At 37.3% G+C, this 20,462-nt stretch overlaps 1 protein-coding gene across 3 annotated transcripts; it reads right to left on the bottom strand.

Moving 5' to 3' along the window:
• Positions 1-1,494: 1,494 nt before the first annotated feature.
• Positions 1,495-20,011, bottom strand: BNIP2 (BCL2 interacting protein 2). 3 transcript variants are annotated; one of them, XM_050902969.1, is made up of 13 exons: positions 19,944-20,011; positions 15,483-15,620; positions 14,866-14,996; positions 14,031-14,098; positions 12,730-12,897; positions 10,646-10,822; positions 9,884-9,986; positions 9,455-9,586; positions 8,774-8,860; positions 8,537-8,635; positions 7,057-7,092; positions 4,422-4,466; positions 1,495-2,749 (listed from the first exon to the last, which is right to left on the bottom strand). In XM_050902969.1, exons 3-13 carry the CDS (start codon positions 14,913-14,915, stop codon positions 2,746-2,748), a joined length of 969 nt encoding a protein of 322 aa, XP_050758926.1. In that variant the 5' UTR covers positions 14,916-14,996; positions 15,483-15,620; positions 19,944-20,011; the 3' UTR covers positions 1,495-2,745. The 3 variants fall into 3 exon arrangements, with proteins under 3 accessions (XP_050758926.1, XP_050758925.1, XP_050758927.1); XM_050902968.1 differs by having other exon boundaries at positions 1,495-4,466; XM_050902970.1 differs by lacking the exon at positions 7,057-7,092 and having other exon boundaries at positions 1,495-4,466.
• Positions 20,012-20,462: the final 451 nt, after the last annotated feature.

The raw sequence follows: 20,462 nt of genomic DNA, 5'->3' as shown, positions 1-20,462 counted from the left end.
ACCCACCCCACCCATTAAACACCGAGTGAGGGCTGCAACGGGTTAACTTTTTAACATTATGTAATAACGAACAGTTAAAATGGCTGTAGTTCTGGGTTTAGGTTTATTTTACCTAGTTAAGTGACTGAAATCCATGCCCCCCTTAAGCTAAGAGCTTAACCCATTTTCCTGTAACATTCTCCTCAGATTTTCAATACTGGAAAAAAAAAAAAATCAGTATGTTTAAATCAAAGTAATCTGGGCAGTCCAAATTACAAAACTGAAAAAAAAAAACCTAGTTGAGCAAAGAATGGCTTTAATTTCACTGATCTCAGTCATGCTTGAAGGGAATGATGAAAACCTATAACACGACTGTACCCTCTTCACAAATGCCCTTTTTTCCTGTTAGCTCAATATAGGGAACAAGATGCGGTAAGGGAAACAATGTAGTTCAACTTACAATTTTGAAGCTAGGAAAGCTGCAAAAATCTGTCATTCAGAATATGAATATTTAAATATTCCTTATATTTCAGAGTGCTACTCTGACTAAAGCCCAGGTATCCTTAAAAAGTATAATTAAAGCACTTATTTCAAGCGTCTCTGACAACCAGTTGGTGAAACAAATCCTCTAGGGAATGACCGGCATCCACAAGGACCGAGTAAGAATTTTCACTGAAAGCTTTGTAAGACTTCTGCGGTTACAAAAAGCACACAAGCTATTATCCCTCTCCCCTCTGTTCCTCGTATAAGACTTCGAGGGAGACTAAAATGACTTGAGAATTAAAGTCATCTCCAAAGACAACAGCTTTTGATATGAGATGCATTTAAGCCATCTTTCTATGTAATAAGTACTGTATAAAAAATTTGGCGCTGGAAGAAATACACTTTTCACCAAGAAACTTGTTTTTTGTGACAGATTTAGTTTAGAAAGTGCCCACTCACAATGTAGTTCCATTATTTTCAGTTAACTACAGACATTTCAGTAGATGAGATCAGTGAAGCTGACATATGACCAGGCACCAATGCCACCCTCTCCTCCCTATGACACACTTCGACATCATTTCATGAAAGATTACCACCAACATGTAATCTAATCTTGAAGTCTGACACAAGTTAACTGTTGAAAGGTTTTAAACTGTTATTAGAGCATTTAAGTGTATGATGCAACAAACTTGCTGAAACATGCTAACAAATACAGGCTATATGCTAATTGTGTGCAATTCAGAATGTAACTACTGTTTCTTAGTACAAAGATCCTCACAGCAAGAAGTACTATTCTTCACTTGTTCACTGAAAATAAAGGAAAAAAATACGCTAAAGTGCATTGTTATGAACAAGGTTACATATTATTCTAACTAGTTCTAAGCTTTTTGGAACTGAAAATTCTCCATTTTAACATCCCAGAACCTCAAAGACTTCAATCTGCTTCAGCACTAAATACATGCCTCTCCACTACTTTCCAACAAAACATGGCTTTGCCATACCACACAGAATATCAAGAACATTCAAGCAATCTAGAGTCTACTCGCATCAGGTTTTAATGACACTTTCTCCAAAATATCTAAAGTCTACTCACATCAGTTTTTAATGACACTTTCTCCAAAATATCTTTGCCACTTCTGAACACTTACCCTGTTGTAGAAATCAATTTACAAAATATCACATCCACACACAGAGAGGCCACTGGCCCAAACATTTCTATTTCAGTTGCACACAGTAATAACAAAAGATAGCTAATGACTTATTACCACATATATATATAAAAACTAATGAGACCTCCAAATCAAAGGTAGTGAATCGAAATTATCTTTTCTTGACAGGGCTCAAACTGTATTCTAGCAACGTGAGTTTTACTTTTAGAAGGAAGTGCCATTGAATGGTAAATTCCCTACAATACTGTATCTTATCACAAAGTGATTCAGGTTTTAAAATAACTTTAATAGAAGTATGACATTCCAACTTTTCATGTTTTTAAATATTAAATATATTAAATTATTTTATAGATTTAAAAAAGATAAGTTTGACAAAAAGTTACCCATTTGTGTTCAAGATAACTTTGGGACCTCTTCGCTTTTTGTAAACATCCACCTCACCATTAAATGATGAGCTGCAAAAGGTCAGAGGGAAATAATTCTTTAGTACACTTGTTTCTCAAGCTGCATATCTTTAGGGGACAGAAGAACTGTTGTGCTGTATATTCATTCACAAAAACTTATACTAGAGAAATAAACCATTCGGTAAGCACATATACATTTCCAAAAGAAATAGTACTACTGCAGCATGAAACTGTAGAATCACTCAGCCACCAGGAAAGACAGCAATAACAATCCCATCATTTGATAATACGGCCTACACAGAGGACTGGCTACTCTGTACTGCACTATACACATAGGAAGCAACAGGACATATAGAACTACCATCCTTCCACTAAGAATATGATTTTACTGAGAAGAATACTTTTTTTTAATTAGGAAAAATTTGAAATGAGATGATCAGAATGCTTAGTGGCTAGCTTAGGACCCACACAGAATCAGTAAAAATCAGGAAGGTTTACAGGTTTGCATACACACCACACTGTGAATGTATCAGAAGTAAACAGGCTGTAAGTGTCCAATTTACTGACGGGAACTTTACATTAATCTAGGTCAACATCAGAATTGAAGCAGGACATAAGACAGCCCCAAAGAAACTGTTCACATTTGTGTTCTGCTTTCAGAGCAAGATCCAAACCCGATGAAATGGATGCAAGGCAACTTGAAATTAGCATTACCTGTTGAAAGAGAACATCCTGCATATTAATCTCTTTGAAACTGTGATACAGAAGCTACTATAACAAAAGTACCTCGATCTTGAGATGAAAGTCTCTGAATTGCAGACAAACTCCCACAGACATGGGCAATTTGCCCTCATCTGACATGAATATGCTCTCAGAGTCTATACATGTATCATTAGAGACAGTAGATTAATTGTTAATTGGTAATAAGTCTTGACCATGGAACTCTCTCTTGACTGCCGTTTATCAGTGTCAGGTAATAATCTGGTTGAATGCAACCTTATTTTTTTAAAATAAGGGAACTCTATAACACTAACTTTCAATATAATCGAGAACTGATATTTTTGGCATTAAGACAAAATTGTGAGAACAATAAAAACCGAAAGTGAAGATTTAAATACATTTGCTACAATATTATACTGCTCAACTCCTGAATGGATTTATTTGCATGCACCTGTCCTTACAGGGAAATAGCAATGATTATCAAAAGATTTTACAGACTTTTACAACATATCAACCAGTGCATTATTGTTGCTGTAATAAACCTATAAACACTAGTTATGTGTCCAAGAACACCTCTTACACAAGTTTACTACCATTGTGGGGAGATTAAAAAACCCCAACCTTTAAATCACTTTTTTTTTTTTTAAAGTGAAATTAGTCCTGGTATAATGTGCCAAACTAAGAGCTTTAGAAATGGATGTTTCATCTACAAGGATGATACAGGTAGCACAAAACTCCCCATACCTCTGCAAACAATTGATATTATGGCTAGAATATCTATGTAACTCCCAAGCTCCAGTGAGTATAACCAGAGTTCCTACTGGTGACAACCAATATTCATCCAGGAAGAACTGCAATGAACTCATTTCCCACTGGTAGCTGAGACAGGTTCTGCTTCAGTAAATCAAGGCTAAATTCGCAACTTAAATTGAGAAAGGTCTGATATATTACTAGTCATTCAAACAGTTCAGCTTCCATTGTGGCTTAGGCTTAAACCCTTTGGCCAACAGACTGAAGTTCACAGAACTGCAGTTCTGCATTCTGAAACATGGGCTAAAAGACACCAAAGCTCAAGCTCACTCTAGTGAGGTAAATGAGTACTGCTTGTATTAGGCATGTGAACAAAAATAAGGATCTCCACACTTGTGAAAGACTATATTATGTGATTATTAATATCCAAACAAATTAAGGTTTCTGTGACAACGAAGAAATGCACTTGACCATTTACAGCAAAACAGATTTATACAATAACAAGTAACTTATGGCCTTGTCTACCTGCAAATGAATTCCTTCAGCAGGTACACACAATATATTGCTCAGTCATAAAAATATATATTATCTCTTTCCTTTAACATTTAGGTATATAAATATATTTTACTGAAGAACATGCATCATTTAGATAAACAATTGCAAGAACATCCTCTAAAAACATAGGGTTCTTTCACATTTAGCAGTATAAAATGATTACATAAACATAGCTATTAAAGTCAAGACAAACCAATACAGCAGTAAGCAGTCCATTGTGTGCTAGTCCAAAAGAAATTAAGCACCTTTTGCAACAGGTTATATAATATATACACACACACAGAGAATGCATTGTAAATGGAGCAAAAATAGCATCATTCCATCTGCATATTCTTCAGTCTTGTTTGGACTCCAAACTTACTGTTCACTTTTCTGGTCTTGTTTTCCATTCAGCTCTTGGTCAACTCTGCTTAGCAAAGAAAGCAGTAAAATTAAAACTATGTTAAGAAGTAGTTTAGTTTGATAGCTCATACATTAAGCAAAACCTACTAATCTTAACAGGAAAACACAAAGCTCTTATTTACTACGAATTTTTCTTTGGAACTATTAAATTAAGATTTTTATTGAATGCAGTCACAATAATGGTTTTTTTAAAATCTATTTTCCTACCTCCCCCTAGAAATTAAAATTGTTAAGAAACCATTTAAATAACTATAGCATTTGAAAGGAAGGATTTGAAAAGTGCAAGTGAAGTTTGACTACAGAAGAAAAAAAAGCAGGTTCTGTGCTTTTATTAATGAATGCAAGCAGGAATACAAGTTTACAGGTAACATGACAATACCGTCAAGCACTACTACTTTGATGAATTCATACACTGCAGAATAAGCACAGAATTACCTTTAACATTATAGTAATTAAGCCAAGAAGGTAACAACACTAGTTGAATCAACAAAAGTTAAGTGGCTCCTTAACTGCAATACTTTTTCTGTTAAGTTCTAAGACTCTTGTAATTACCCAGGAAAAATGCACCATCATGCCGCTAAAACTGTTTTTTTGTTTGTGCTTTTTTTTTTTTTTTTTTTGCTATCTGCCTTGGGACTAGCAAACAAAATGTTGCTTTGCGGAAACCAGTGGATGGTTGACAGTCTTGCACAAGATGTACTTTTCTTCTTTACAGTAAGAACAAGCTACAGTCTTAACTGTATCTTCTGGAAAATAAGTTGTGCACGGAGGTAAATTAATTTTAAAACCAACAGCTGTTCCAAAGTGAGAGAGGCTAAGGCCAAGTTTGTCATCTAACAACCTAATTGTCTAACCTACCTGTCCAGTCTCTTGAACTGTAACCAGGCAGTTTTTCAAAATGATAAAAATAGTGACAGCTCTTCTAGGCCATAAACCCATAAAAAGGGGAGGCAAGTTGGTTTTTCTTTTTGCAGCTGTAAGAACTGAACCTAGTACATAAGGATCCAATAGGTCTGGAGCAGTGCTGTCTAAAAGCAACAGTCCTAGTTGAATACCTGTTCACTTGCACAGTATGCAGCTGCAACTCATCCCTGTCCTCACTGCAGTATCTTAGAAAAGCATGTTTTGACATGACTTACAGGACTACTCACAGAAAGTGTAAGAAAATATGGTAAGCTAATGCAAACAAGTGATGCATAAACATACAGCTGACAATGTAAATCCATAGTATATCATATTCTAGTTTAAGTGACTCATACACATAGCCAAAGAATTCCTAATGCCTACCTCAACAAATTTAGTAACTAAGCTTCAACACATCTCCTTTCCCCCCATTATAATAAATAATGCCTACAACTGCTTTCAACCTGATTAAAGTCTCAGTATCAAATAGTGCCTGTGATCTCCCCTCTATACATAAGTTTCACTTAGGAACATACTGCTTTTTACAAAAGTGATGGTAGTATAAGTGACAATATTGACAGGGACACTAAAAAGTGCTTGTTGTACTGGAGATTTTTAAAAGTTTTTACATTACTGTTCAAATGTCTCAGCTTTGCATCCTGAATACAGTGGGCCTTGCAATAGAATTGGGCCAAATTATGCACGCTGGGGGGGGGGGGGGATCAAGCAGAACTGTTGTTCAATATGTACTGAAAGGGTTTCTTACATTTGACAGGCTTAGTACTTCAGGTTACACACTGTAACATTATCACTTAATTGGAATAATTCCTAGAGAATGTTCAACACTTGTCACTAGCTTTACCTGCTAGCTTTCAGAAAGAACTTAAATTCCTTTTATTTTAATCTCTCAGTGTTCTTCTCTATGTCTATTACCCAATTTAGACAATAAGCTTCCCTCAACAGTTACACACACACAGGAAGAGTAATTAAAAAAAGCAAAGTTAGTAGCAAAACCTTTCAGTACATTTGTTAGTGAGTGAAAAAATGTATCCATTCAAAAAGTTTCATCAGCTGCTGGAATAGCTTGAATAGTTAGCAGGAGACTGAAAATTAACAAAATGAAAATCCAATGTTTATTAGCAAGGAACATAGGCACTGCAAATACAAACAGCACTAAAAATACTAATTTAGATTGCATCTGTGCAAGTTAATAACTAAAAAGGTAGTGAATACCAAAAATACAAAATACAAGATTCAATAGCCAACTTCTTCCAAGTTGCATCTCTGCTGATGCATAGCTACAGCTTAGCACCTAAACCCAGCTTATTCTTCAGACATCACTTCTTGTTAGAAACAGTGAAACTTTATTTAATCGATTCATACAGAAGCACTACTTTTGCCTCTTGAAGATTCAGTTGAGAATCCATGTACCCCCTTAAAAGTGAGCATCTCATGTAATAGAGTAATAGAGACTATTCACAAATATCTGTTTGAACATCCAGGGTCAGTTCTTTTAGATGATATTCTGTACTTGCAGGCAGTATAGTTACTTTCATGCATAAAAACTTAAGTCACTAGTGCATGTTTATATTTACAAATGCTTATTCCTTTATGCAAGCCAATCAACTGGGAGTTAGTTGCAGTGCAAATCGTCTTATCTAGATGCAACCCTAATCAAAATATGAATATACCTTTTCTGTTTCTTTCTAAACTTTTCTTCTTCATACCTTGGTGAGGAAAAGTTTGATTTCAGTAAATATAACATATGAAGGCCAAATTCAACAGAAGCTGCAAATTGGTATTAGTGTCAATACAGTTTGTAGAAACATAGCAAGTTTTGAAACTGATCTAATTAATAAAAAATATATGGTACCTCCAACATTTATAAGCATTAAACAAGAAGCATTAACATTTAGTTACTATGACATAACATATGAATTCAATACAACTTCTTGTACAGTATTAATATCCATCACTAAAATTTAAAGTCTGTATTCATAACAGTTTGAAGCCAGATATAATCCTCCACAGAAGACTGAGAATTAACTCCCTAAGTCAACCAAGTTCAGCCTTTGCAGAACAGTTAAAGGTTCATCAATACAGAAAGGAGTCTTTCAAGACTTGGAATGACAATCTGAATATTCATAACATCCTTCAAAAGCCCCAGTAAAAAAAAATTCTAAAGATAGCACAAGGCTGCTTCAGCATTGTCATGTATTTCCTCCCCACCCCAAGAAAACTGCATTTTCTCTATTTTATAAAAAGTTAAATTGTGCAAATGATACCAGCTGAATGTTTACTGCAATAACCAGCCATTCACAGGGGTGGGGGTGGATTTGTCCAACATGGATACGCCCTTCTGTCATCTTTCCTTATGGAGTTCCCAGTTTGTGATCACCTATTATGATGCATACTCTATAGGTTTTGTATATTATATCCTCTAATTGATGATAAATTCATCAGCCTAAATTGTTAGTATTTTCATCTGGCTTTTTTAAGACCCAAGTTTATGGTTCCTACTCTATTACTGCACCCACAAATGCTATTGACAGAAGTATCATCATCATATTTGAGAGCAGAGTTGTGCTGACGTTCAAATGGATTTTTATATCTGGAGGGAAGAGGAGAAAACCAAGAACATTGATGCTTCCTTCACCTCTTCACCAAAGCAGTTTTAGAACTGTTATGGGTAGGGATTCAGCATTTTTCCACCACAGCTCTTCTTCTAAATGAAATCCCAACCCAAGTGATATTTCATCCCTTGTTCCACATTTTAGCATGAACACTGAAGATACTATAAAAAAACTTCAGTATCAACATGCCCAGAATTTCTCACTCACAAGCCAGTTTAGTATACTAAGGGGTAGAACAACTGGAATGAGGCCTTGTCTCTAGAAGACTTAATTCACACACCATAACTTGGTAATTCTGTAAAGCACTACCTGTGAAAATCCCTATATATTAACATTTTTGACTATCCATGCTACTGCATACCAAACTGTAGTTAGCAATGTGGTCAAACATGGATACTCCTCCTAGACATAGCAATGATCTGAGTTAAATTAAGTTTTATTAAATGCAAAGTATTACATTCAAACCAATCATTGAATACAATATATACCGGTTCTAAAACATGATCAGTATAGAACATGTTTGAATAATAAAACGTACTGTTTTATGCATTCTGGGATGCCAACGTATTCCATGGGGATGAGCTCAGCTAGTTCTGCCAGGGTAAAGACATACCTAATTTTTTGGCTGAATTTTGAGCTGTGGAAGAACAAATGCAGGGTACAGTTACAACTTAAAATTTTTCAGTAGGTCAATATTAAAACAGTTTTTGAAGTTTAAAGTAAACAGTTGTTAGGATTTTTTTTTTTAAAAAAGAAATCACTTCCAGAGTATTACCTAATAAAAGGTTTTGTGATGGCCAGAAGTGTTCTGATGAACCAAGAAGGATGAACTATGATTAATGATTTCAGATTTTTCCTTAACCTGAAGAATTCAAACAGCAGACATAATTACTAAACAAAAAAGGCAGCATGACAAGGGTTTTTTTAATATATAAAAACTATGTTTTCGCAAGCACAACTGTCACATAAATCTAGTATTCTGACATTCTATTGTTAGAAATTACCATCTGCCAGAAGAAAAAAATACCACACAAGTGTACAGTCAAAATTTAAGATACAGTATCAGTTTGACAACAATGACAAGGAAATAACATTCCAAAGAGAAGTTTCTTTGAATCTTTTTACATAATTAATGAAGCGCTTCACAAAGGACCCCCCTTATTACCTTATCATACTAATACATGAAGTTTTAAGGATATTCTACATGGTAATAGTATTCAGTATTCTAACACTACTGTTTTCACTAAAAAAAAACCAAACGACAAAAAAACAGGGATGCCTGTAGCATTATTCCACATTGTCTAGCTTAGGAAGAGGTTTTCAATACACAAAGCAATTTGCTTAATGAAATCTTAACCAGTAGCTACCAGACACCACATTAAACAGCAGTTTTTCCTAAGTATGCATTATCACTGAGCTTGTGAATATTGTAAGAAAACACTGCAGAGCTTCTTACCTTCTATCAATTTGCTGGTAACATTTCCTAAGCCAGCCTAAACTCGGCATTTTTCTCCGTGTTGTTGCACCATTCAGGTAAACTATCATATAGTTCTCTGCTACTAACAGCTCTAAGGTGCCAATTACATACCTGCAGAGACAAGCAAAGAAAACTTTCAGGTGAAGATGTGTGGATATTAAAGTAATTCCTAGTAGTGCTCAAATATATTTAAAAAATACAGAGTTGGCAACAGCGTTGAGCAACATCTAATAATGTTTTTTCCTTCCCCTGGAAGCAGATGTAGTTGCCTTTCTCTGTTACCTTTCCCTCATCTGGAATATAAAAAGCTTCATTACAAAAAGAGAGAGAAGTAATTGTCCTTACATTAAAACGCTAAGTTTCACAATGTGAAATTAAGACAGTATTCAGAGGCAGATGATGACTTACTTAAACAGATTGTCCATTAGGTATCTGTAGTTAGGCTGGCTGCTTTCAGGCATAAAGCAAACAGCAAACACAACAATAGCATTTAACCCATCACCATAATAACCTAAAAACAAAGAAAAAAGCAGCAGTAGTGACAAAGATGACTATATATTGACTACATTTACGGAGTCAAGCACATTCAGTAAACTTTTTCATTATTATTTACCTTAAGAAATTTACAAACATCTATTCTATATGGACAGATTAATACAGTTACAGAAAACCTCAAGATTTCTTTTGCAAGTTTGTCTACTTCTAAAGAAACAGCTGAAGTTGATGTAAATCAAATGCTGTACCTACAATCAATATCTCAGTATAGAATCTCAGTACATTTAATAACATTTTATATAGTTAACTTTTCTTCCAACCTAAACTCCACAGACTGTTGGGAAGAGTTATTAAACTGATTTATGCCTTAGTAGATCTACAGTTAATGCTTTCAACACCCTTAAAACCAAAAAATTATACTGGTAGCACTGACACTGTAGAACAGATAAGTACGTCTTATTACATATGTGCATGTTCGTAGCTTCATCTGAACATGTGTACATTTTGGTACTTTAGTTTAATAGGGAAAAATATTAAATCAACCATATGCCTTAATACTGCAACAAATGAATCATCACGAGTCTTTATGCCCAAAGCTCTTCTTCTCTGCCACCCCAACTCAGCTTAAAGTAGTAGTTTCTCAACAGTTCCCCTCAGCACATCACTAATCCTTACCACCATGACTGATAACTTTTTTATATGGTTCAATTGCCTTCATGTCCACCCTATGGTCCTGTTCTCCAATCCTAAACATTCGCCAGCGTCGACCATCATCTTTCTCCTCTGCTGCAGTATATTCAGTAAGTGATCCTTTCCTAATTACATCAGTAGTTTTTGGTTTTGGAAGATCATCTGCCAAAGTTAAAACATGTTCAAGATACATTATGAATACTATGTATAGTGACAATCAGTTACAACACAGGTTAACCACTTTGCTATTTAATCTATTCCAATATTCTTTAGCCAGTCAGACATATCAGCTGACTTAGTTCCTTCAGTCATTACAAAATAGGATCTCATGGGCGTCATATATATTTTATCAAAATACTCTGTGTTGGCAGTTATCTGTTGACTGTAATTTTCTGTGTTAATGTACATGACAAATTTCCATTCATGTAGGAAGCCTATTTAATTTTAGGCTTTCAGAACACAGACCTTGATGAATCTCACCAAAATAAACAAAGTGGTTAACTCCAATGATAATTACACAGGTTGCTTGATCACAGATTTACATAAAAGCATGATTTAAAACATTGACAGTACCTTCCAAGCAGACATGCAGGCAAATCTATTAGAAATTAAATCTAATTCACATATGTGCAATCAATATATATGAAATTTATGCTGACAGCAATCTGTAAAACAATTTGCTCCAATTAAATTATGATTCTTGACTTTGTTGCATAGACCTTACCCAAAGCGAGAAAAACCTACTGCAAGTTAGTTGTCTGTTCCCAAGACAAAGCTGTTAATTGAAACTATCCTTCCAGGAAAATGAAGGCAGCAGCATTAAAGGAAGAAAAGACAGAAACCCTTTTCAGCCACTTTTAAAAACAAGGCACAAACATCCGGAACATTTCCTTTGCATCATTGCAAAACTAACGCTAAATACCAATTCTTCTTCACTAAAATGATGAAAATCCTTTTACACAGGTAAACCCACAGCCTCTGTTATGAAAACTTCACCTGCAATATGTCTTTAGCTATTTAAAAAACCCCCTTATTCTAAAGAGTGTTTCTTTCTCCATTTATAAGCTATCTTGGAATGAAGAACAGGTAGTGTTTCATACATAACAGTGAAAAGAGAGCTTCCTGTTTACTTAGGAATTAAAATTATTTTATTTCCAGAGTAAAACAAATAATAATTGAGTTTACATGTTTACTCATTAGAGACATTCTTATGTCGTGAAGTTTACAGAAATTAAAGACTGTTTGAACAACACAACAGTTTTTGGCTTACATAAAAGGGCCTTAAAACATAATTAAACTGCAAGTTTAAAATTTGTGCTTTAACTCCTACACAGAACTTTTTTACCTCAAAATTTGTTAGAATCTCCATGTTTTGCCTATAAGAACAAGATGAAGCATCTATTTATTTCTTAAAATTAAGATCATTACTAGTGTGGCTATAGCTACGTTAAGTTCCTATCAACTAATTTCAGAATTCCTTGACACAAAATAGAGGCTCTTCTACCACTTCCAGTCAATCCAGAAAGCAGGCAAACTCTAAGGCTACTGACCTTTTGCCATTCTCACCACAGTAAGACATGAGATCAGGTGTTCCTCAACATTTTTAAAAATATCATTCAGTCCTCCTTAAATACAAAGGCTTGCAATTCATTGATTTCTGATTAGCTAATCAATAATCTATATTCCTTTATATGGTTCACCTCTATTTAAAACTGATCTATAATACATGTAAAACACCTTTGATTTTTTTTTGCCCAGGTTGATTCTTAAAAACATACTGCAACAGAGGATTTTCCATAATTTCAAGTCTTACAGGTGTTTAATGACATTCACCTAAGTTTATTTGGAGTTACAGCTATTATTATGTTGCCTGTTTACTAATCAGTCAAGGTCTAATTTGCTCTTTAAAAATTCATTGCACCCATTTCCAATTTCTAATCTTATCACTCCCTTTATATTTTTCCTCTTGTAATACTGAGTCATAGTTATTTCCCACCTGAAAAACTGTTGACCTGCACATAAGAAAACAAATATTTTAGGGCATCAGACAAAAGTAACAAAATACTTACCTTCCCATTCAAACTCATTGCTATTTTCTGAAGGAGTATCTAAATCATCCAAATCAATCTCTCCACTCTCATCCAAGTCATCAGACAAAACAGATTCTTCACTGTGATCCAAAGTTAAGCTAATATCTGGAGCCATTAGTTTCTTCCTCACTTTGGTTCCATTGACCTCTGTATTTAAAAAAGCAAATTATTTATTGTCAAAGCTAAAGCAAGTTTAGATAAGCATATTAACAAGACAGAAGAGGACAGTGCTTTCTCAGAATGCATTGTAAGTTAACACCCATAATTTAAACAATGTATCTCTGGAATAAAATTAACACAGGGTGAAAAGAACAGCACTTGGAGGTCAAAGTTCTCAAGTCCTCAAGACCGTAAGCCTACCCAATTGCATACACACTATGATCACAGTGGTAGACCACCATACTCCCCACAGAAGAAAAACCTGAAGTGCTGCCACCACCTAAGCAACTATTATCCATGCTAGCTATATCAAAGTGTACCACGAGTTGTTCTAGATATTATACTAAAGTCTTGCAAACAATGCAATAGATTCATGTTGCTAGCCCTTGTTTTTGTAAGGCATTGGTAACATCATAACCATCTTTGATGAAATAGAAAACAATATACAAGCTGCAAAAAAAAAAAAAAAAAGAGAAGGCTGGCAGACAACAGTGATGACAGAAAATCAAAGAAACTATTAGGTGAATACACAGCATGCTTTGAGACACAAGGCAAATACTTGTGTGATTTAGACAGCAGTTGAAAGCAGGGAATAAAATAACATGACTGATCCAGCGCTGTAAATGCCACAACTAAAGCAGACAGACAAGATAAAAAAAATTTAAAAGTGTAAAAAAACCCCAAACCTGTATTATTTCCCCTCTGACCATTTGGACAGGCAACGTTCTTAAAAGGCCACAAAGGTCTGAAATTTGGAGCGAAACTAAGGTAGGCCCTAACTGATGCACAGAAGCCAAATAATGAACCAAGATTTTAAGACAGGTCAGGAAGTGAGTGCAATAATTCATTTTTGTCCAGTATTACCTGCATAGCTCTGTTCACAGGGAGGACGAAGAGTCTCATATTTTATTCCAAAAACCTTTTCTGTCTAGAGAAAGTGTTTAATACCCTTCACATACAAAAACGCTTAGAATACTGTTTCCTCAAGCCTGACTCAAAAAAAACCCAAAACACCACCCAAAACCAAAAAACCCCCAAAACCACCCTAAAACAAAAATGGAGCTTTAAAACAGCCATCTAAGTAGGAAGCAGTCAGCTTCACTGGAGTGGAATATTCTTACCAGCTTCACTTTCTGTTCCAGCTGCAGCCAACATATCTGACTCAACAGGATCATCCTCTGGCAGGGGTCTGGTGCACAAAGTAGAAACTATTGTTACAAAACTTTTTTTCTTTTTTAAACAGCCAGCTAAATACCAAATATTTAGACTTATGCACTGCTAAAAAACTACTGTGGGAATGTACTGAACTAAATTTACTTATAGCCTAAGTTCAAGCTTTCAGTAAACAAAGCACCAAAGTGGCAGAAAATTCCTTTACAGCATTCAAGCAACCATCTGTTGATGTGACAAATGCCAAAATACTGGTTGCTACTAATGTGTGTCTTCCTTAAGAAAACTTGTCATATTCTTGCTTGAGAAAATTTGACATTAAACACGTTACAGAAGTAGTTTAGTCATGTTGTTATAGAATGCCTCTGAAGTCAGGTGGTTTAGTTTCTTTGTAGGCCCAAGCATCACTAGCAGTCTTAACTGTTAAAAATTTTGCTCAGAAATGGTGCTTAATGAAGTATTTGGGCCTTCAGACACTGGTAATAATATGCAAACAATGTAGTTGCAAAAGATTACCACAGAAAACAAAGCCAAACTTACAAATTTTCACTTTAATAACACTGGAAACTTCAACAGTGGCATTCCTGTATTACTTACACATGAACATGAAGTGATCCCCTTCCAAACCATCAAGAAACATGCCACAAAACCTTTTCAAGACTACTATATTAATGGAAATCACTTCAAGATTATTATTGAGTGTTAGTTCACCAGGAAAATAAAGTAGCAGCTTATTCTGGATGTTATGCATTTGATTTTAATTACTTTAAAAAAAAAATTTAAAACCTTGGAAAATCTTCATCTTGCCATTCTTCCTTAAACTCAACACCTTCCATTCTCCAGCCAACTTGAATTGCTAATAGAGACTCCTGATCAGCCAGAACCTCTTGTCTTCAGGACAGTGGGCTAAAGAGGAGCTGCAGGAACATAACGGAAGATGCTAGTTCAATACTATTGTAATTCCCACACTTGCAACACATCCTTTCACTTATCACCAAGTTGAGGTATTATGCAAGAAAAAAAAAAATAGGGAAAAGTTTGTGATTTGTTTCCATATTTTTTTTTTTTCCATACAAAACTGCTTATGGAATGGTTTATCATACAATAATTTAGGTTGGAAGGGATCTCATGTAGTTCAATGCTCTGCTCAAGCAGGATCAACCTCTCAGTTAAAATCAAGGCCCTGAGCAACCTGATCTATTATTTAGGATTACACCAGTTCACTCCAAACTGCAAGAAACCTGACAGCTCTCTAGATTCTATAGGAGATATTGAGTAAGTGTATATTTTGAGAAAAAAAGACCCAGATGGTCAGATCTAAAATAAAACCCAGTTCTTAAAAAAAAAAACCAACAACACACTTTAAAGATAACTATTTCAGAAAGTGTTTTCAGAGAACTCACCCTGTGATGCGCAAGTCAAGCTGTGTTTTTTCAGGCTCACCCATCACCAGCAACAAGGAATCCCCAATAATGGAACATAATAAACCATTCTGCTGACATACAAGTCCAAGCCAGTTGAAGCTCTTGGCTGCGTTGGCTCTAAAGATTGGCAAGAACAGGTAAACTTATCAATTAAGATGTTCAGAAAATCAACACTAATCAAAACAGGAAACAATGATATGTTGAAATGCAAAGAACCAATCAACACGGAACACCAGTAAGTACAAAGTTAGAATGCAATCATACTGCTAATTAAGCCAGAGAGACATTTTTTACGTGGCTAAAAAGAAACAAGTTACACTTACTGTTCTGTAGGATCATCTTTCATGAAAAATCTCACTTTCACTTCTCCTGACCTAATTACAACCACAGACTGATTTTAACACATCCTGCAATGCTTAAAGCTGCACTACACAAGCTGATTAATAAAAAAAATTAAAAGACTGATTTTTTGGAAAACTGCAGTACCGGCGACAAATTAAACACTAATGACCAAAATTTAAGCTTATTTTACTGACATTTCCCTGCTTCCCTCACCCAGAAAACTGAAATAATTTCTAGAAGGTAGCAACCTAGTTCCTCTTAAGGGTCAGACTCTCCTTGTTTGAATCATTCAGCCCCTGCACCACTCAGTTGCTGGCAGTATGTGCCTGTGCACACAATCTCCAAGAAGCTGCCCCCAGCAATTGTCCTACCAGCTCTCCCTCTTTGTATTTGTCCTTTTTGACTAATATGCTGTTTGGAGCAGTTTCTTCCTGCTTGAATCATATGACTTTCCTCATGAAACATGTCCTCTCTTTCATTAAGATGATGATATACTCAGCACAGTTTCTCCTGGGTACTAACCTGCTGAGTGTTTGCAACAATGAATTTTAAATATTTGCTTGGAGATAAGATCATATTTTGATCAGTAGTAAGAGTGAATATGTGCATAGTTCTTTATGCATTTGTTTCAGGACACTGAGATGAAGCATGAGAAGTTTCACAAGGTACCCTATGCAGTCAAGAGAATACAGTGGTTACAATCAATATGGAACGGCCCATCTGATTCAAATATGCAGTTCACTGTAAACAAAGATACACTAAACCTGAAAGAAAATCTAAACTGATGACTTTATTCTTAAGGGACAGATGAAGAAATGAAGAAAACTGACAGTAAACCCCCCCCAAACCAACCCTGTCACTGTGCTGGTGGCTGGAAGATGCTGCTCTTGTAAACGCAGTACAGGCAACCTCAATACAGTTCTCACAAGACAGTTGAAAGTAGGGTTTTGCTCCAAGACTTGAACAGTTTCTTCACCATACTTTTGAAGAATACTAAACACCAAGTAGCATCTATTAATTTCAGATGTACAGCATTTCAGCACAGAAGCAATTCCTACCTGCATGTATTTCATTACATTGAGATAAATTGATACACTAAGACAGGCACAGAGTTTAAAAGTTACTCATGCTGTAATCAAAGTTTAAGACACTTTTACAAAACACTTCTCACATTACTTAGAGTTCTCAGCAGCAGCTTCTCATTAAGGTAGATTTGAAAGCAATCATTTGCTAAATACCGCATAGTACAATTGCAAACAACTTACAAGGCAAGTCTGAAGTTCAGATAAGCTTGAATTTAGGTTTTCAGCATCCTACTTAACATGCAGACTAAGTAGTTGTTTGGATGTTTCCACTTCAAGTCTCATGTACAAAAGCAATATCATTTGTCAACTAGAAGAATGACAAATTAAGAAGGAAGGGTAATATTCTCAGGAAAGTTAGAGAAGTGTTGACTTCAAAGTTAACTACTGAATAATTTTACATCACTAATATAAATGCTTAAAAAAGCAGGGGGAAAAAATCTACTATTTCTGCTTATACAAACTAAAGCAGAGTTTAGAATAGTCTTCCTATAGCTGCTGTGGTAGTGCTGACATCTTCTGTTTTTACTATGCCAAAGTTTCTTTTTAATTCAGCTGTAAATCAAAGATCTAAAAGCTTAACTTGAAAAATGTAATATATTGTAATAATGCAAGTATTTATTAGTCACGTGGAAGAAAAGCAATTAATTTCTACCTGATCCTGGCACTATTCATGGCCAACTCAAAAAGTCATGGTTTCTGAGAAGAGCGAGCCTGATCATTTTTACTCTCCACTGCTCATTACTTTCCATTTTACTTAAATGGAAGACTGGGAGCTATCTAAAGGTGAGAAACTTCAACACATCAAAGAACATCTGGATGCAGGATTGCCATGTGGTTCTGCTCTCTTACTGGAACCACTGGACTTTGGTGCTCCACAATGTCTTCTATATTTTTAAGTATCTCAACAGGCAACTTACGATATTACAAAAAGAAAAAAAGTATCACAAGGGAACACATCACTAAAACCGACTACTCTTCCACTACAGCTAATGAACAGGTTTCCATTTCCAGAACACCAGGTTAAACCTACTTAAGTTTGCATGTGAAGAGTATTACTGCTTGCACCAGAACTCAAACATCAGTGTTCTCATCCTTTTTCCTGTAAGAAAAGGTAATTTTTAGAGTTCTCTCATTAATACCGAGCTGGCTTAGTTGGTAGGTGCTGGAATACCAAATACAGCAGTGTTAAGAAGCCTATTATAAATTGCCATTTTTTAAAATTTAGTTTACAGCTAATCAGAGACTCTAATCTGTCCCAGATACTTAAAAAAGAAAAAAAAGACAACAGAATGCATGAGATCATTTTATTCACGAAGTTAGACCCCCTGCAAAAATTGTTTTTTAGGTTTTCAGCCCTGAGTTCTCAGAATACACAAATAAATACGAGCTACGCATTTATATGGTCTTATCTGCCTATCCAATACAAAGACCTATATTCAGTCCTTGATCAGCGCCTCAGCATTTGAAGTAGAATAAATATAAAGTTTATTTTGCAAGATAGTTGCAGTGATGAGTACACTATTGAACTATGTACCTGATTGGCAATGAATAGCATACTGTTTCCATTTCAAAGTCAAAATCAACTTCAAAAAAAAGTTAGCCTACTTTTTTCTACATTTTACCTTCACCACTTCAACAGAAACATTAACTGAGTGTTAGTTAAGTGAATTCCAGGTTCCAGGCATTAAAGAGGTGCCTCTAACAGTATTTTTCACATTTAATTTTACAGCAAGCCAAAAGTAAGGAGCAGATATATTTTCTGGTACACACATCCACATGGTGCAGCTCACCATAATTTCTAAATGTTTTTATAACCCCATTGGCTTTCAGAATGTGGCCACACTAGCCATGACCCCAAGAAACACCTCCCAGATCTGAAGATGGACATCCAAACTTTGTCACTTGCAGGTTTGCATAATAAGGTGATGCAAGGACTTTCGTTAGTAACAAGTCAACTGTTCGTCTCCTTTTACTCCCTTCTCTCAGCATCAAAGCATGGATAAATCAGTCAGCTAAAAGAGAAAACTTTTGAAAACACTCTTGCTTTCATCTCCAAGAATACTACTTTAGGCTCCACGTTCAGAGCAATAGAAGAATCCGCATTTCTGAATCACTGAGATTCATTTAAAGGTAAATACTGACTTGCCAGACAACAGTCAAAAAGAATTTATACCCTGCCTAAAAACAATCAATATTCCTTCATAAGACTTAAACAGGCATACAAGTTAACCAGAAATAATAAATTACTACTTAGTGTACTACATTAGTAGCTAGAAATAAGGAGGAACTAAAATAAAAGGCACTAGAAAGCAACTCTAACTTCTGTGACATAGCTCTATACTGTGCATTTGCTAAACCTACATCGGAAAAAGTTATTCCACTCACACCCCCCACTCATTATTCAGCCACACAAGTGAAAGGGGGAAAAAAAAAAAAAAAAGTCTCCGTAATTGAAAACAAACCCCCAAACTCATTAGCGAAAACAAGGCTGAAGTTCGTGCTGCTCTGGTGTGACTACCCTGCCGGGGCAGGGGAAGGGATTTTCAAGTTTAACGTTTACGTGCTCAAACTCTTCCTCCTGCCGCTCCCAGCGCCGACCAGAAGCCGTACAGAGCGACGCCAACGTCGCACTCTGCGGAGGAAGCGGCGAGCTCGGCAGAGCGGGGCCGCACGACGAGCCCGCCGCGCTCCCCGCGGAGCAGCCCGGGCGCGAAGGCGCTCCCTGCTCGCCGCCCGCGGGGCGCCGGCTGGGGCGGCAGCCGTCCCCCCCGAGCCCGCTGGGCCAGTCACCGGCGCGGCCTGGCAGCGGCTCTTGCGCCCGAGGCGCAGGCGAGCGCTGCCCCGGTAGGGTCCCCAGCGCCCGAGGGCTCCTGACTGAGCCCCGCCGCCCCTCGCACACCGGCGGGCGGCCGGGCCGCGGCCCCGCCCTACCCTGCGCCCGCACATCCTGGCCGGGCCGCGACCACGACTCAAGGCTCCCAGCTCGCCGTTATCGCCCCCTCCGCGGCCGTACCTGGTGGGAGACGGCGGGGAGGGGAAGGGGACGGGACGGGGCCGCGGCCTCGCCCGCGCCGCCACCACGGAAACAGCCCGCTCCGCTGCGCGCCCCTGCTCACCCGGAAGCGCATACGCCGCCGGACTCACGTGACCGCTCCTCTCCGTGGGGGGTTGGAGCACTCACGCACATGCGTAAAATAACGTCCTTGCCGCCCGCCCCCCGGGGAAGTTGGCGCGTGCGCACTCTCTCCTCGCACGTGCGCGGGGCGGGGCGGGGCCGGGCCGGCCGGGCGTCCGTTGGGAGCGCGTGAGGCCGTGCTCGCGCCGCCTCTGAGGGCCGGTGGCGGGGCGCGGGCGCCGTCGGGGATGGCGTCTGTCCTCTCGTCCCCGGCGCCGAGCAGCGCTGCCCACCTCCCGGGAGCGTGGTGAGGATGAGTCCTGCGGCCCGGGCAGCCCTCAGCTGGAGGTAATTAACGGCGCCGCTGCTGTCCCTGGGCACCAACAGCTCCCTCCCCCGCTGCCCGTCCGGCCAGGG

Source organism: Gymnogyps californianus, chromosome 11, assembly GCF_018139145.2.
Source record: "Gymnogyps californianus isolate 813 chromosome 11, ASM1813914v2, whole genome shotgun sequence".
NCBI lineage: Eukaryota > Metazoa > Chordata > Aves > Accipitriformes > Cathartidae > Gymnogyps > Gymnogyps californianus.
This window is presented reverse-complemented; position numbering and strand designations above follow the sequence as displayed.

Coding starts and splice junctions, on each gene's coding strand:
- BNIP2 (XM_050902968.1), bottom strand. CDS start 14,915: ATGGAAGGTGTTGAGTTTAAGGAAGAATGGCAAGATGAAGATTTTCCA. Junction 9,987..10,645: donor AAAAGTTATCAGTCATGGTG/GTAAGGATTAGT, acceptor CTTTGTTTTTAG/GTTATTATGGTGATGGGTTA. Junction 4,467..7,056: donor TTTAGAAAGAAACAGAAAAG/GTATATTCATAT, acceptor TTTGCTAAGCAG/AGTTGACCAAGAGCTGAATG.